This window comes from Leptinotarsa decemlineata, unplaced genomic scaffold (genome assembly GCF_025532065.1).
Source record: "Leptinotarsa decemlineata unplaced genomic scaffold, Ldec_3_MD MMD2_tig00004067_RagTag_RagTag, whole genome shotgun sequence".
Lineage (NCBI taxonomy): Eukaryota > Metazoa > Arthropoda > Insecta > Coleoptera > Chrysomelidae > Leptinotarsa > Leptinotarsa decemlineata.
In genome coordinates this window covers 594,296-612,563 of record NW_027412602.1, presented here as the reverse complement: position 1 = coordinate 612,563, position 18,268 = coordinate 594,296, and the positions used below count along the sequence as shown (strand labels likewise).

The following is an 18,268-nucleotide window of genomic DNA, read 5'->3' as shown; positions in this document are numbered from 1 at the left end:
AAATGTTTATTCAACCTGATCAATTTTTTTCTGTGCTGAAATATTCCAAGTCTTTTTTATTTTGATTGAAATGTCTGCTGCAAGTTATAATCGATGATGATATGACGTATTCATCGTCATGAACAGCCAACATAATAAAAAAACATTGGAGCATCCCGTAAAATCCTCACCGTTAATAAGTTTTAATCTCCACTTCATTATGTTCAACCTGAACAACATCATATCTCCAAAAACTGAAAGGGAGTTTTCGAAAAAACTATTGCTAAGAAAAAGAGAATTGAAAGTTATAACTAATGTCTGGTTCACAAATTATATCTTACCTTATGTTAGTCACTCAGAATTTCGTTTCGTCATAGAAAACATACTTAGTGCGATTTTTACCTTATTTTTGAACTAAATTATATATCGGAAATCCGTAGTGCTGCTGCGGATTTTTGTATAGAATTTATTGAAAGAGGTAGACATTCTGGATAGTCACTATTCATTTTTCAATAAATTCATTACCATAATATCATTCATCACATTTCAGATCTTTCGTTTGTGAAAAAAATGTCATTTCTCATTACTACTCAGTCACACTTCGATTATTTTTGTGCCGTCAGGTTTTCAAAACTGCAATTTCAAACTCAAATCCGAAGTTTCCTGCTTGATGTCTCAAATTGAATTACACAACGCGATTTCTGTTGAGGCGTCCATGCCAAATCATTAGAATTTGAAAATTTACATTTAAAAATACAAACACCAGATTGTTTAAAATATGTCTGTTTAAAATCTGTTTTTCCATTAACCAGTTGTCGCACCCCTACGAACGACAACCCTCAGAAGTCGAAACTTGTACTAGCTATAGATTAACGAGGTCTCTTCTTTTAAAGTGTTATTCCTAACACTATATTGATATTTTCAACTTGAAACATATTGAAATTTTTGTATCTAAGATAGCGCAGAAGTTAAAATTGCTTCGACAAGCTAAATGAAATAACGCACTGTTAGTTATTATATTATTATTATCCTAACTAGAACGGGAACAGTACATTTCCGTACTCGACACCGTTATCCGAAAAAGCTGATTTCGGGTAAGTATTCGAATGTGGGAAAGTATGACTTCAGATCAAGCATTTTTCTACAAGTGAAAATGTCACAAAGCTCTGAAAAAACTTCTATATGCGAAACAATTCCTGATCTAAATTGCTTGTAGATATAGGGTGATGCACGCACACGCACGCTTGTACAAAAAACATACAAAACAGGAACTTTTTCAAAAAATTCTCCATCTCTATCATCGGATTTCTGCACCACGATAATCTAGTTAGAATATTATTCATCATGAAATGCAAGTGCAGCGTGGCCCGATTGTGAGCTGACCAACATGCTATCAATTGAAAGTGTTCGTATAAAGTTGGGCTCACAAAGACACTATTCACATCAGGTGTATACAATTACACAGCCACGCCACCTGGCGAAGTTTTGTGAAAGTAGGTGGTGTATCAGCTATGTGTATATGGTGTGATTGTCGGCCCAACCGATAATTTGCCAGACGTCATTTCACATGATAACATGTCCTAAAAACCCTATATACAGTGGGAAACGTTGGTGTGGACGAAACCGGGACGACCGACGTTTCCAAGGGCTGACCCGAGTTCGCATCGTATATTCTACGGGCTGACAAATGACCGTTTACATATACAGGGTCCTGCGACAGTGGCGCGGTGTTCCATATCTCTATATAGGAAGCAGATAGGAATCTAATTTTCTATAATATTACCTTATTGCTCGAGCTCGACAAAATAAAAATATTGGCGGTCACACAGGGTGTTCGATTTTTTCTGGGCGGATCCCAACTGTGTCTTTTTAAATGGCAACCTATATTTTTTATCGCTTTTTCGGTTTCTTCATAGAAAATAAAATAAACTTTATGTATATCTGCACTTCGAAAATATTGATGGTTTTCGAGATATCTAGCATGACAGGTTTTTTTTTCCAATATTCGTCACTCAGAATATTTGAAATTATAAAGTGGTGCCAAGTCCAGTTGAAATTTTTTTTTGGTCGAATATTCTACATTGGTAACTCTCTCAAACGATATATCTGAAATCGACCTGTGATATACAGGGTATGAAAAACCGCTTGCCAAATATTGTAAATGAAAATTTGCAAAATCTTCCTTAGATTAAATGGAACACCCTGTATATTATTGATCCATAAGAAGCGCCAACGAAACCTCTACAAATTTCATTAAGTATTCCCTATGGCTAAGTTCAATAGTTTTTCTTAAATGAGCATTTCTTTCGAAAAATGGTCATTTTTTCAAAGCGAAATCCATTTGACGACTGATAAGAATATACAAAAAATACCCTTTCCTTAAAATATCGCCCATTCCTAAAATTACCTGTTGCTAGATAAACAAGTTGCGAATTACACCACAAAATGGACGTTCTTGAATAGTTACAATAATTTCAAAAATCTCGGAATTTGTGCCATATTCTTTCGGTCTAAAACAACCTTTCAGCGAATGAAATATTTATTGGAAATCAAGTAGTCTGGCAAATGACAGAACAAAATATTTGGCTGCAAATGAATATTGAAATTTTTAGTCAATCGTGAAGTTGAACTGTCGGTATAATTTCATCAGAATGTTGTTATAAAAAAGTGATTTGATTGATATGATTTTCATATTAGGTGAATCAGACAGGAATTGTTTATTGGCAAGTAGAATTTATTCTCAACGGTATCCAGATAGAAGGCATCCAGATGAAAGATCTTTCCGAAAGGTCTTGGGACGATTCGTTGAAACTGGATCTATTAATTATTCCAAACATGAGCGCATCAAGCCAGCTACTAATGAAGATAATGAATTGCAAGTTCTTCTTGCTGTTGAAGAAGATCCTAGTAGGAGTCAACGACAAATTGGGGAAATAGTGGATATAAGTGAGAGATCAGTGCAACGAGTATTGAAGAAACATCGCTTGCATCCATACCACGTTCAGTTACATCAAGAACTACTGTATGCTGATTTCGAGAAAAGAGTGAGATTTTGCAATTGGGCCATGAACAAAATTCGTCGAAACGAATATTTTTTCAATAATATTTTATGGTCGGATGAATCGACATTCCATAAAAATGGATTTGTAAATCGACATAATTACCATTATTATGCGACAGAAAATCCTCACTTATTGAGACAGGTGGATTATCAACATAGGTGGTCGATAAATGTCTGGGGAGGCATCATTGGAGAATATGTAATTGGTCCATACTTTTTTGAGGGACATATGAATGGTGCAATGTATCTCAATTTCTTACGAAATGATTTACCAGGTTTGTTAGATGATATTCCTCTTGACCTCCGCAATAGAATGTGGTTACAACATGATGGTGCACCTGCTCACTATTCGGCAGAAGTGAGAGATCATCTAAATGAAGTATTTCCCAATAAATGGATAGGACGGAATGGGCCTGTACGGTGGCCCGCTAGATCACCAGATTTGACGAAACTAGATTTTTTCTTATGGGGATACATAAAAAATATGGTTTACGTTGAGCCACCAACTTCTCCCGAAAATATGCGACTTAGAATAACGAATGCTTTTCGCAGCATTACACCAGCTGTCTTGCGCAGGGTAGAACAGTCTTTCAAACATAGACGTCAGCTCTGCATTCAAGAAAATGGAAGACATGTTGAACATATTTTATAAAAGTTTCATTATCAACCTTAATTAAACTCTCCCTTTTGTAGTTTTGTAATTTGCCAGTTGACAAATTTGAATATTTAGAACTCAAGCTCTGAATGAATATAATAACATGAAAAAAATAGTTATTTATAATGTTTCTTTCTTTTAACTTGTTTGGTTTGATATTGCACGATTTATGAGTGAAATTCTGCATCCAATGAAAAAATAATTTTCCATTTAGCAAAAAGTGATAGGTACATACATTTATTTCGTTAAAAAATATTTGTTTGGACACCTTCTAATGTACAAAATTGAAACAAGATATCTTTCGTATATTTTTATCAGTCGTCAAATGGATTTCGCTTTGAAAAAATGACCATTTTTCGAAAGAAATTCTCATTTAAGAAAAACTATTGAACTTAGCCATAGGGAATACTTAATGAAATTTGTAGAGGTTTCGTTGGCGCTTCTTATGGATCAATAATATACAGGGTGTTCCATTTAATCTAAGGAAGATTTTGCAAATTTTCATTTACAATATTTGGCATGCGGTTTTTCATACCGTGTATATCACAGGTCGATTTCAGATATATCGTTTGAGAGAGTTACCAATGTAGAATATTCGACAAAAAAAAAATTTCAACTGGACTTGGCACCACTTTATAATTTCAAATATTCTGAGTGACGAATATTGGAAAAAAAACCTGTCATGCTAGATATCTCGAAAACCGTCAATATTTTCGAAGTGCAGATATACATAAAGTTTATTTTATTTTCTATGAAGAAACCGAAAAAGCGATAAAAAATATAGGTTGCCATTTAAAAAGACACAGTTGGGATCCGCCCAGAAAAAATCGAACACCCTGTGTGACCGCCAATATTTTTATTTTGTCGAGCTCGAGCAATAAGGTAATATTATAGAAAATTAGATTCCTATCTGCTTCCTATATAGAGATATGGAACACCGCGCCACTGTTGCAGGACCCTGTATGTACAGGCTGATTCACGGTGGATGGCACATTAGACGTTTCTGGTAAACCAGAGAACGGATCACTTTGAAAATTTAATGGAGGGCATATTCGGACATTCTCTAGCCAACTAAAATATTTTCGACAATGCGGTGTTGCCGCTTCTATTAGAAAGCAGTAGCAACTTTGATTTTTCAAATGGAACACTCTGTATATAATATCATTTTTGGAATCTCCAACAATTGCCCGACAACTTTTCTTGATATTTCCCTATACCTATCTGTTACCGTTTTCGAAATGAAAATTAATTTCAATTTTTTTCTTCGAAAATCATGACTTCTAAAAATGCCGATATCTTTTAGTTAAGAAGTACTATGATATCCAAATTTGGTTTTGAGTTAGGTGATACTTGGACACTTCCCACACGTCATCCTAATCTCCGTTACTTCAATACAGGGTGGTAAAAAAATACAGTTTTTTCGTTTGCTTGAAAAAGTTGCTGAAATTTGATTATTTTGAATGGAACACCCTGTATATTATTGGAAATTCGGAAATCTGCTGAAATTTGCTTTCTTTCTATGTATATCATACCTATACCTAACTAGTCAAGTTTCGGACTTATGAACATTTATTTGTGAAAATGTCCCTTCAGAATGGTATTTCCATTCGGTATTTGGTAAGCAGGCCATGATTACTATTTGACAGTAGCGTTGTGACATTCTCCTAATAATATCGACATTCGTCACTTCAGAAGTTGCAAATACCTTCAAAACGATGGAACAAAACTATTCAAATGAAGTTCTTATGAATTTGTTTATTATTTTTGGACAGTGTGACAAAATTATCAGCAGAACATGTAGAAAGTTCAATGAAATGTATCCGAATCTACCGCCAATGAACCTCAAGAAATTTATATGAATTCAGAACAATTTCATTGCATTTGGATCAACTTTAAAAGCACCAAGAAACTTGCCTCGACCCGTAACTTTCGAAGACAACCAGATTAATGTCTTAGCATATTTTTACGCATTTCCCGAGTCATCGATAAGAAGTGCTGAAGAAGATTTGGGTATAAAATATTCATCGGTTCAAAGAATCTTGCGAAGACATAAAATGCATGATTATAAATTCACCAAAATTCAAGCAATGAAGCCTCAAGATCCTCAACAGAGAGTAGAATTTTGTGAAATGTTGTTGACACGCATTCAAGAAGATCCACTTTTTTTAAATAAAATTATTTGGACTGATGTATCTAAATTTTCGAGAGAAGGGATTTTCAATAGAAAAAATCGTCATTATTGGTCCAGTGAAAATCCTCACGTCACAAAAAAAGCCGGATTTCAAGAAAAATTTAGTTTTAATGTCTTCTGCATGTTGATGGACAACAAATTGAGGTACGTGATATACGAGGAGTCATTAACATCCAGAAGCTACCTGAATATTTTGGAGAATACTGTGACAGTTTCGTGGATAATCTGCCACTCGAAGATTATCGAAACTGTTGGTACCAACTAGATGGAGCTCCTGCACATTGCACAAGAGAAGTGAGCGCAGAACTGGATAGACTATTTGACGATCGGTGGATGAGGCGCTTGGGACCATGGAATTGGCCAGCGAGATCACCCGATCTCAATCCATTAGATTTTTATTTGTGGGGAATGTTTGAAGAAAAAGTTTACAAAATACCCGTGCGTTCGAGAGATGAATTGTTAGAAAGGATTACCCAAACATTTGAAGATTTGGATCCCAATGAAATCAGATCTGCCACCACGAAAGCAGTCAACACCCGCATTTTAAAGTGCTTGGAAGTGAACGGCCAGCGATTCGAACATATTTTGAAATATTCCACATGATTGTTTCACTTTTTTATAATTATTCATATCAATATTTCCAATTTCAAGTTTCTTGGTGCTTTTTTAAAGTTTATCCAAACATATTGAAATTGTTCTGAATTCGTATAAATTTCTTGAGGTTCATTGGCGGTAGATTCGGATACATTTCATTGAACTTTCTACATGTTCTGCTGATAATTTTGTCACACTGTCCAAAAATAATAAATAAATTCATAAGAACTTCGTTTGAATAGTTTTGTTCCCTCGTTTTGAAGGTATTTGCAACTTCTGAAGTGACGAAAATGTCGATATTATTAGGAGAATGTCACAACGCTACTGTCAAATAGTAATCATGGCCTGCTTACCAAATACCGAATGGAAATACCATTCTGAAGGGACATTTTCACAAATAAATGTTCATAAGTCCGAAACTTGACTAGTTAGGTATAGGTATGATATACATAGAAAGAAAGCAAATTTCAGCAGCTTTCCGAATTTCTAATAATATACAGGGTGTTCCATTTAAAATGATCAAATTTCAGCAACTTTTTCAAGCAAACGAAAAAACTGTATTTTTTTACCACCCTGTATTGAAGTAATGGAGATTAGGCTGACGTGTGGGAAGTGTCCAAGTATCGCCTAACTCCAAACCAAATTTCGATATCATAGTACTTCTTAACTAAAAGATATCGGCATTTTTAGAAGTCATGATTTTCGAAGAAAAAAAATGAAATTAATTTTCATTTCGAAAACGGTAACAGATAGGTATAGAGAAATATCAAGAAAAGTTGTCGGGCAATTGTTGGAGATTCCAAAAATAATATTATATACAGAGTGTTCCATTTGAAAAATCAAAGTTGCTACTGCTTTCTGATAGAAGCGGCAACACCGCATTGTCGAAAATATTTTAGTTGGCTAGAGAATGTCCGAATATGCCCTCCGTTAAATTTTCAAAGTGATCCGTTCTCTGGTTCACCAGAAACGTCTAATGTGCCATCCACCGTGAATCAGCCTGTATATATATGTAAACGGTCATTTGTCAGCCCGTAGAATATACGATGCGAACTCGGGTCAGCCCTTGGAAACGTCGGTCGTCCCGGTTTCGTCCACACCAACGTTTCCCACTGTATATAGGGTTTTTAGGACATGTTATCATGTGAAATGACGTCTGGCAAATTATCGGTTGGGCCGACAATTACACCATATACACATAGCTGATACACCACCTACTTTCACAACACTTGGTTACCAAAAGATAGAAATACAAATATATATATATATATATATATATATATATATATATATATATATATATATATATATATATATATATATATATATATTTTTGGATGATGCAACTAATTTTCCTTTATTTTCAGTATTTTACTATTAATGTAAGTTACAAAAAGGATTTGAAGCTCTATAACTTCTGTTTAATTATCTGCGAGCGCTTTGTTTGCGATGTAGAGGACTCAAGAAACCGCACCATCGATGCGTGCAGGGTGATCAGAGAGACTCCAGGAATATATGAGCGGATACGTGGTTCAATGCGCCGACGCCTAGACGCATGCGTAATGTCTGAAAGTAGACATATTGAATATTTACTATGATTTCTACATGTTGTGTGTTTTGCTATCAATAAATTAGTTTTGTTTATTACCCTTTGATCGTTTAATGCAGGTACTAACTACAAAATAACAATAAATCCAGTTCGCATTTATGACGATGTATCTCTGTAGTTGTTCGTAAAATAATTTTTTTTTGCGAACTGTTTTATTTTGGGCAAAAAACCCAAGAGACATTTTTTGTTTAGAATGAAACAGGCTGTCGGAAATACATTTTTAAATGTTTTAAATGGTAAATTAACGTTGCATTTTAAATCAAGGAAATCGTTGATTACCGTCAAATATGGGCCTCACCAATTGGGCAATTGAGATTCAGGGTAGACTCAACATCAACATCAGAGAGATCAACAGGAAAATCCGTTAACCTATTTTCATAAAACCCGCACTAACCCCTAAGCAACAGTATTTCTTCGCACCAAATTTTAATTGAAAATTCACTTTACGTGCTTTTTCAACGCAAATTCTTTTTCACAACCATCCATATCAATTGGCGCTTCCTGCCACCCTCTTCTTTTGCATGTCCCCTTTTGTATTCCTGCCACCCTCAAGCTACGTTGCTATTCACCACCACCAAGCAGAATTCAGGTATTCATAGCATGCTTGAGCACTTTCCACCAAAAGAAAATGATTTATGAATCTTTTGAAATATAGAATATAAATATAGTGATCATAAATATTCATAATATCAGCGTCTTTTTGAATATTCATTCCCGGTATTCTTATTAACTTTTATTAATTAAAGTACTGTTTTCTTGTTACAACATGATATAATTTCAAATACAGAGAGCTTCTGTATGTAAATGTATGAGCAGATTAGCATTTGAGGAATATATATTTGTTCACTTTCAGTATATTGATTGCAATTTTCGAATTTCAGTACTACATGGTTCAATTACTTATTTCTTAAGTGGTAACGAAGGGTTTGAAATATCAATTTGCAGCTGAAATTCAAGATATGAAACATGCTTCTACAAATTCATTATAAAATAAAAACAAGTATCGAAATGAGTCAAGTCAAGTCAAAAATGTTTATTATGCTTTAGGATTAATTACAAAATATTGTGGGAGTGTGTTTTGTGTGGGGCCCTGCTATAGGCTTATGCCTCTTCAGGGTCGAAATGTGTGACTACTACAGCTGCCGGACTGAGTCATGGCCGGTGAGAAAACCCTCTCTCAAGATGTGCAGTAGATGTGTAGAAATTGTTTATCAGTCTGTTAGATTATTCGAGCCGTAAACATCCAGCTTCAGGATCGTATTCAGTTAGTGATGGAGTTTAAAAGTGAATTGCATTAACATATTTTAAATAGTCGAACTTGTGAAGTTGTTTCTAATACATTTAAATATGTGGAGAAATGAAATACATCGGGGGGGTACCTAACATTCCATGAGATAAGTTGTACGAGAGAGTGATTGCTGCAACAGATGTTTCAGAAAAAAGTAATCGAAGAATTGTTACGAAACAAAGGGATATAGAACGAGGTGCAAGTACTTCTTTTAAGTCGCCAACTGAAACGATTGAGATAACGTAGAAAAAAGTTTGTTACACTGACAAAATTGTGCCTACAAAGCCGAATATTTTAAGAAAATTCAAAGAAACTCCATAAACAGGAGAAGATCTTCGTGAAGTATTAAAATCGATGGGATTCCGCTGGAGAAAACGAAAACAAATAGAAAAATATTAATGGAGAGACAAGATATTTGTCAATTAAGAATAGCTCTTTTAAGTGTCATGAAATCGTACAAACAATTAAACGAAACGAATATGGATGAAACATACATTCATGCTTCGCATACCGTTGCTACTTGTTGGAACAATGATGTAAAATTTGGGTTCCTTTTTTCTTTGACTCTGTGAAGTACTAACTTCACATCGAATTTTTTTCTTCGATTAGTAGGCTATGTCCGAAAGAAACCATGAAGTCGGCCTTTTGCACGACGAAAAGGTCTTAAGTAGATTTTTCTTAGAATTTTTAAGATTTCGCAGCTTCTGTTTTTCTTTTCTAGGAGGTTACGAAGTTGGAGTTTTGTAAATAAAATATTATATTGAATAATAAAAAAATAAAAACTGAGGAACAACAAAACAACGGAAAAATATAATAATAAGAATCGGTGGATGATAGACAAAACCAAGGAAAACAAACTAAATTTCTGGTATGCAAGACACTAAACAATTAAAAAAACTAAACCGTGTACTGAAGGTACTACTAGTTTTTTCGTCCTAACGTCAACATCTACTTTTGCGTGCCTTCGCCGACAATGCTATCATATACGGAGAGTAATTGTAATACTCAGCTAGACCAGCCTATGACATTTTAATACTGGCTTGAGACTTTAAAAGAATCAAAACACACAAAAAATATTTGCGCCACTCTGTATACTACTTTTTGGCTAACTCCTTTCCAAAATTCATACAAATGTTATTCAGACAAGTACATAAATCTCACCAACGACTATTTTCCAAATTTTTCCTCGGCTAATCCAAAGGTTTCGATCTCGAGTGGATGTAGTAATCCGTTATTCAATGTCGTGGAAAAATCTCACTTCACGGAGATAATTCACTCGTTTTACCGGCCACGGTAGACAAAATTATTATTCCGAAATTTCACTACAAATCCGCCAGATATACGCTCATTCGCTCAAATTAACACTTCTTATTCCCCTAATAAACCCATATAAATCGCGCTATTTCTCCAATCTTTAAAACATTACTTATTATCGTTCGCGGCGTCGCGACTTCTTTTTTTCCAAAATCTTTTAACTCGCTTTCCAGCGCTTAAAGACCTCCGTCTACGACTTTTCTTTATCCACTGTCTCTTTCCCGGCCACTTTTTCAAATTCCGTTTCCCTGTTCCAAAATCTTCGTCACCTCCCTCGACCAAATGAAGACTCTACAAGTCTTTATGACCTAGGCTGTTTATCTTATCCAAGATTTCCGTCCAGCGGTCCCGTATTTGAAATAATAATATATGACCCACAAGTGTTCTTACATAAACATTTTTTCCTTCTCGCTAGTTAGCCGATAAATTTTAAACTGTTATTTCCTTCATGACTGAAATCGTTTTATTTTTTGTTTATTTTTTCTTAAAGCGATCATTTTTTTTGAACGTCGCCGATGAAATTTGTGGATTTCATGCAAATGATTCTACGTTTTAAAATACTGACATTACTAGGTATTACAACAATTCCAATGAAGGACTAGCTAGGCCCATTTCAAAAGGACAACGATTAATTAGTGTTCATGCGGGCAGCGAGAAGGGCTACATTCCCAGTGCTCAACGGATTTTTAAATCAAATTCAAATACCGGAGACTACAATCATGACTCAGTCCAGTAGCTGTAAGTATACTTCAGAAATATACTGCTTTGATAAAATCAACTTCCACTTAAAAGGAAAAGAACATAAAACTAATCAACAGTTTGCCATATTCTATTTGCCTGAAATGAAATGGTTACATATCAAACACAATTTAGCTTTATAAGAAATATAATATTCCGGAAACCAATTATTTTTTCTTCTTCGAAAAGAACTGAAAAAGCATATTTATTCAATATTCAGATATTGCACTTTTGAGCCTATAGTATTACTACCTTGATGAGTGACACAGTTAGATGCTGATATTTTTCACCATAAAGATTTATTAACATATGTTTCTTTGGAGAATTCAAAAACCTCATTTGCATTGCATGTTGTTTTTGTAAGTTTTCATGGTTTATTACTCACCGTTATAGTTGTTTGAGATGATTCCACTAACTTTTCCCGCTACCCTTCCTCCAACTGGCATCTTGGGAGATGATAACAAATCAGGAATTCAGCTTCCGTTATCTAGACGCTGACGTCTATCCTGAAAGAGAAACGGATGTCGTAAAACCTGCAGTTCAGCGGCATTCCCGGCAAACGAAACGAGAAAATATAAATTGCGAAGGTTAATAGCACCTTCTTGGCATTTTCCTTCATTTCGTGTCTTGATACGTATTGTACAAATTGGTTTCTTTGAGTATGTTGGTAAATTCATTATATCATTTCGGTTTTATTCTTGTATAATAAATAAAATGAATGAAAACGAATGATTGAGCATAATTATAACACATTTCGCTTCAGCTGCAACGTGACCAAATTTGTGCCCAAACAAAGAATGCTGACTACGAAAAAGTCTTTACATTGTATTTCACGACTGAATGCAATAATTTTCGTCTTCGAAAAACACCTAACTGGTGAGTGAAAACGTCTAATATGGAGATGGAATAGCTTCTAAATAAGACTAGGATCAATTAAAACGTTCTGGTTTATTATGACAATCTTGATGTTACAAAATATTCAATATTACATATCAACACTAACAAATAAACGGAATGATCCAATATTATTCTATCAATAAAAAAATGTAAGACGATTCACAACATACTCTCACCTTGAGTTACAAATTTTCAGAAGAATCACTCAACTCAAATTTCACATTGTCAACCTTGATGGGGTTTTACTTTTTCACCACACCAAGTGACTACAACAGATTTATCATCAGGTCTGGATAGAGATTCGTCTTCTTTGAGTTCCCTGGTATCTTTGGTTCTTTTCTGCCGAATCTTTCCTTTTTGTTCTTTAATTCTGAGTGCATCTTTCAAATCCATTGTATCTTCTTGACAGTTGATTTTTCAGGAAATAGTGTAGAAAACGAGGAATCAAATCAAAACAGCTCACAAGAGCAAACATTTTTTCGAGGCCAATAGTCTGAAAAATTATGCTAACTTTGATATACACGATTTAAACTATGTCAGATTCAATTACAATAATCAGGAAATTTATTTACTTCTCGACTCAGGTGCATCGGTTAGCGCACTTTTCCACAAACATGTAAACAGACACTTGTCTACAATAGATTATTCAGACACAATAAAAATCGACGGAATTTCAGGGTCAACAAATACGCTAGGGTCATTATACTTACCTTTACAAGCCGGCAAAAATGAGTTCACACATAAATTCTTTATAATAGAATCATTTGACAATAACATACAAGGGATTTTAGGTGCAGAATTTTTCAAAAAATACTCAGCAATCATAGATTATGAAAATTTTGAGTTTTCTTTCACAGTTTATGGGAATAAATTTACAATTCCAATAGAGTCCAACTTCAATAAAAATACTAGTATTCCCCCGCGCTGTGAAATAATCAAGTACTTCAAGATAAACAAAAATTTTGAATGCATAGTATTTCCACAAGAAATAGCCAGTGGTGTCTTTGTTGCCGGATCTATTTCAAAACCGGTAGACGGAAATGAAATTCCAGTAAAAATTCTGAACACGCGAGAAGAACCAGTAGAAATTAAGAATTTTTCACCGAAAATTGCTGACGCTAAATTGTTCGAAATCATTTCTTACAACGACATGAATGTTTCATCCGTTCAACGAGTGGAAGAAGTTTCAAAATCAATTTGTAAAGACGGACTAAATGGAGAGGAAAAACGAGCACTCGACCATATCTGTGCGAAATTCGCGGACGTTTTCCATTTACCCAATGATATACTTTCAGTAACTAACATTTATAAACATTCAATTCAACTCAACGAAAATACAACCCCCGTGTACACAAAACCATACGGACTACCTCAATCACAAAAACTGGAAATTGAGAAACAGATTGAAAAAATGTTAAACGATAAAATAATAGAACCTGCTAGATCTCCATGGTCGTCACCACTACTAATAGTACCCAAAAAATCGGACGAAAATGGAGCAATATCAAATGACCAGATTGCCAATGGGTGCGAAAGTAAGTCCCAGTGTATTCTCAAGGGCTTTAACTATGGCTATGACAGGTTTGAATTTTGAATGTTGTTTTGTTTACTTAGACGATATTATTATTCTGGGAAATAGTTTAATGGATCACAACAAAAATTTAACGAAAGTTTTGCACAGGTTGCGAAAGGTAAATTTAAAACTCAACTCAAGTAAATGTCAATTTTTCAGAAAAGAAATCATTTATTTAGGTCATCAAATTTCAGCGTCAGGAGTATCTCCCGACCCGTCAAAAATTCTGGCATTACAACAATATCCAGTACCCAAAGACGTTAGTGGGAAGTTTCGCTAAATGCCCAAAAACTAGCTCGTAAGGAGAATATTTTGTTTCTGTATGAACCGTTGTATTGTATGAAAAACACCAAAAAGGAAGCCAAGTGCTCCATGCAGACTTAAATTTAGATGTCTGCATTCTTAGGTACGCGCCTATATGTTTGTGTGAATTTTCTAAGGATCCTATTGTCTGTGGGTGATATGCACACGAATTGAGTTGTTTTATATCAAGTAATTTACACATTTCGGCGAATACTGAATTTATGAATTCGGTACCCTGGTCCGAAAGAATTTGTTTCGGAATTCCGTATCGTAAAACAAAATTATTAACGAATGATTTCGCTACGGTTACTGCTTCTTTATTTGGTAGTGCAAATGCCTCCACAAATTTTGACAAGTCGCATTGTAATGTCAAAATATATTTATTGTTCTCAATGTCTTGTTCGATAAGTCCTACTAAATCTAAGGATATTTTCTGAAATGCGTATGATGCTGTTGTTGTTATATTCAGGGGTTCTATAAATGGTTTAGAGTGTTTGTATCTTTGGCAGTCATCGCAAATTTTTACAAATTTTTCTACGTCATTGTACAGTCCCTTCCAATTGTAATACCTTTTGATGTTGTTATACATTCTATTGATACCTGCGTGACCTCCTGTATGTAGAATGTGAAAATCATTTAAAATTAATTGTCTAGTTGCTGAATCGTTAATGATTTGGCAGTTGTTTATGAATGTAATTTTTGTTTTCGACTTCTTGAAGATTTTTGAAATATATTTAATTATATCTGCAGATAAATTGTTATTTTTATCGATTAATATTTCTGGAATATTTTCTTGTCCTCCGGACAACTTTTGACAGTCTTTCAACATCTCTCGAAAATATAATGCTGAGCAAGAATCTGTCTTATTTAAATATATAATCTGCAAGCTTGCGTCATAAATTAAATAATCGTTCATGAACTTAAATTGTTTTTCTGACTTCCGTAGTGCATTGAATTGTTGTGAGCTCAATATTTTCAATTCAGTTACGGTATAAGGCTTTTTCAAAACATCGACAATTCCGGGGTGATCAGTCCTAGTTTCATCGTTTACACTCGGGTTATCCAGCAATCTCTTTGTTCGTGAACGTGTTATAACATTCACAGAGGCATCAATTTTTCTGGACATTTCTTTCAAGTTGTCAGATGGTATTTCTATTCGAGAAAGAGCGTCTGCAACGTTTGAATTGCCCTTAACGTACTGAACTACATAGTCATATTCATCTAAAACAAGTCGAAATTTCGTCAGTCTACTAGACGGTTGATTTGAGCCGTACAAAAATATAAGAGGCCTATGATCGGTCTGTATTACAAATTTTCTTCCATACAAATATGGTCTGTAATGTTTCACTGACCAAAGTATAGCTAAAAGCTCTAGTTCAATGATGCTATCATTTCTTTCTGCTTTATTTAATGTTCTACTGGCATATGCAATTGGTTTATTGTCTCCGTTACAGAGTACTCCTGAAATTGCTATTTTTGAGGCATCAGTTTTCAGTATGAAAGTGTTTTCAGCTGAAAAATCTGGGTATTGTAAAACTGAAGGTGATGCTAATCTTGATTTCAAATTTTCAAATGCTTCTTGACATTCATCAGTCCAGATAAAAATAGACAAGTGTCTGTTTACATGTTTGTGGAAAAGTGCGCTAATCGATGTACCTGAGTCGAGAAGTAAATAAATTTCCTGATTATTGTAATTGAATCTGACATAGTTTAAATCGTGTATATCAAAGTTAGCATAATTTTTCAGACTATTGGCCTCGAAAAAATGTTTGCTCTTGTGAGCTGTTTTGATTTGATTCCTCGTTTTCTACACTATTTCCTAAAAACATATTTTGTCTTCTATTGTCTCTTCTAATATTTTGATTTTGTTGGGGACGATAATTTGGTGAGTTTTGAGAGAAACGATTTCTATTCATAGGGTTGTTTTGTCAGTTAACACTATTGAATCTCCCTCGAAAATTGTTGTTTGGGATGTACCTTGTATTGTTATGTCTGTTCGAACTGTTTTGATACCTGTTCCCGTTTTGTCCTCTATATCTATTGTTAACATTTTTGAGATGATGATTTTGTTTATTTCGAATGTGAAACATAGTCGGTGGTTGATGGTTGTCTTGTGTGAATTCGTCTTTTGCTCCATTAATTGCGTCTGTCAGTGTGTTGTAATTCCGAGCTTTTATAATAGTTCTAAGTTCTGTATTTTGTATACCTTTTTGCGAAAACGTCAATTGCTAGTTTTTCATTCTCTTTCCTGAAAATTTCAATAGAATCTGTGTTGTCACCTGCCTGAGCTGAAGTAAGATCTGACATTAGTGTTTCTATTGATCTTCCGTATTCGTCGATACTTGAGTTACCTTGTTTTATATTTTGTAATTTAGCCGAAAGTGTTGGAGCTGATTGCTTTGGCAAAAAGTTAGTTTTTAAATCTTTTAATAAATTTGCGGCGGTGGTATAATTGTTTTTCATTCGGATTTTATCTCTGTGAGATATGCAAGCTTTAAGAACATAATTTATTAAAGATTGTTTGCCTAACGTGTCTAACGTAGGTTCATATAATTCAATTCCCTCTATTAACTGATACACGCCTTCAGTTGTGACATTTAATTTTGGCAGTAAGTTAGCTGCTGTTTTGAAATCAAATTTGTCTCCACTCATGATTATCTCTGTAATCAAACCTGTATCTATATTAGTGCTAATATCTATTTTCCTAACTGAACTGATCCTATCATCCAAAATATTTTTTACTCTAGTAGATACTTTCTTTAATCTATGTAAATATAATTCTACTTGAGCAATTTCATCCTTAGTTGGCCCGCTATTATTAAACTTATGAACTAATTCATTAATAAGTGAATTAATATTTTCTAACCTCTGATACCGTCTCTGCGTAGCTGCTTCACTTCGTTTTTCGTAAGAATCTTTGCGAAGATTTTCTTCAGATTTCACCAGTTGTTCTTCAGCTCCTGTGAACTCCTTCAGAATATCTTTGCTGCTCATGAGCCCTGGATACTAGCGTATTCTCCTTTTCATTTGGAATTAATACTTTCTCGAGACCTTCGAAGTTCGCTTAACACGATTTGTCGTTCCATTGATTTTTTCATACCATCTCGCATTTTCCTCCATATAAAATAAATAATAACAATTGCGATGAATATTAAAATTGGAATTATCATTCCGTCGGTGTGTGTAAATTCGGTGGAACTGGATTGATTTGCATTATTTGATCCCGTGCCAGTAGCTTGTATCTGCAGTCTTTCTTCGTTTGTAACTTTTGATCCACACATTTTTAACTATTTGGTTTTTTCTCTTCATACTGGTTGGACTGGACTGGCAGGATCGCCATGAAATGTTGGGTTTTCCAGGTAGTTTAATTGAAGCCAGTCATTACCAAGAGTTTCGTTTTTATTCGTATCAAAGTTAACATCTTACATCGAAGAGTATATGCACATTAATGATTCATCAGAATCGGGGTTATACAGAATTGGTTGCTCATCACTTATTATCTAATTGTTATATATTTGAACTGCAAACAGTTCAATGTACTGAAAAGGTTGCAGTAATACATAATTAGGTCAAGGTGAGTTTAATGAACCTGCAACGTTTCTATACGTAGAATTGTGGAAAAGACAATTGAATATAATACGAATTTGGTAAACTGTTTGAAATGTGAAATATGTGACTTAAATCTTTATCACACGAGAATATAATATCAATCATTATTCAACATTTAGCACAAAGAAGGCGGCTATAGCAGTAAGAGTGATCCATACAATGAAGGCATGGCTCTACAAGGAATTTTCGACGGTAGGTCACCACAAATGACTTGATATTTTTCCAACTATACCTAGTAGATATAACAATAAAGTTCATCTTACAATAGGTATGGCACCCATCAATGTTGATTCAACAACAAAATTGAAATTCAAAGGTATCAAAGGAATTGGGGGAAAACAAAGTAAACGCAAATTCCAATTGAATGATACTGTACCTTACACTGCGAACTTCACCACGGAGCTCTTCAAGATTGTTAGAATTAATAAAACCACCCCAACGACCTATAATTTTGAAG

The 18,268-nt window shown here is 34.4% G+C and overlaps 1 protein-coding gene across 2 annotated transcripts in view; it reads right to left on the bottom strand.

Moving 5' to 3' along the window:
* The window catches only part of LOC111513686 (uncharacterized), a 436,986-nt gene that overhangs the window by 170,469 nt on the left and 248,249 nt on the right, over positions 1-18,268 (bottom strand). For both annotated transcript variants that reach the window (XM_074178545.1, XM_074178546.1), the window contains exon 2: positions 11,815-11,935. In XM_074178545.1, coding sequence (XP_074034646.1) covers positions 11,815-11,875 — 61 coding nt within the window. In that variant the 5' untranslated portion in view covers positions 11,876-11,935. The remainder of the gene's footprint in view (positions 1-11,814; positions 11,936-18,268) is intronic.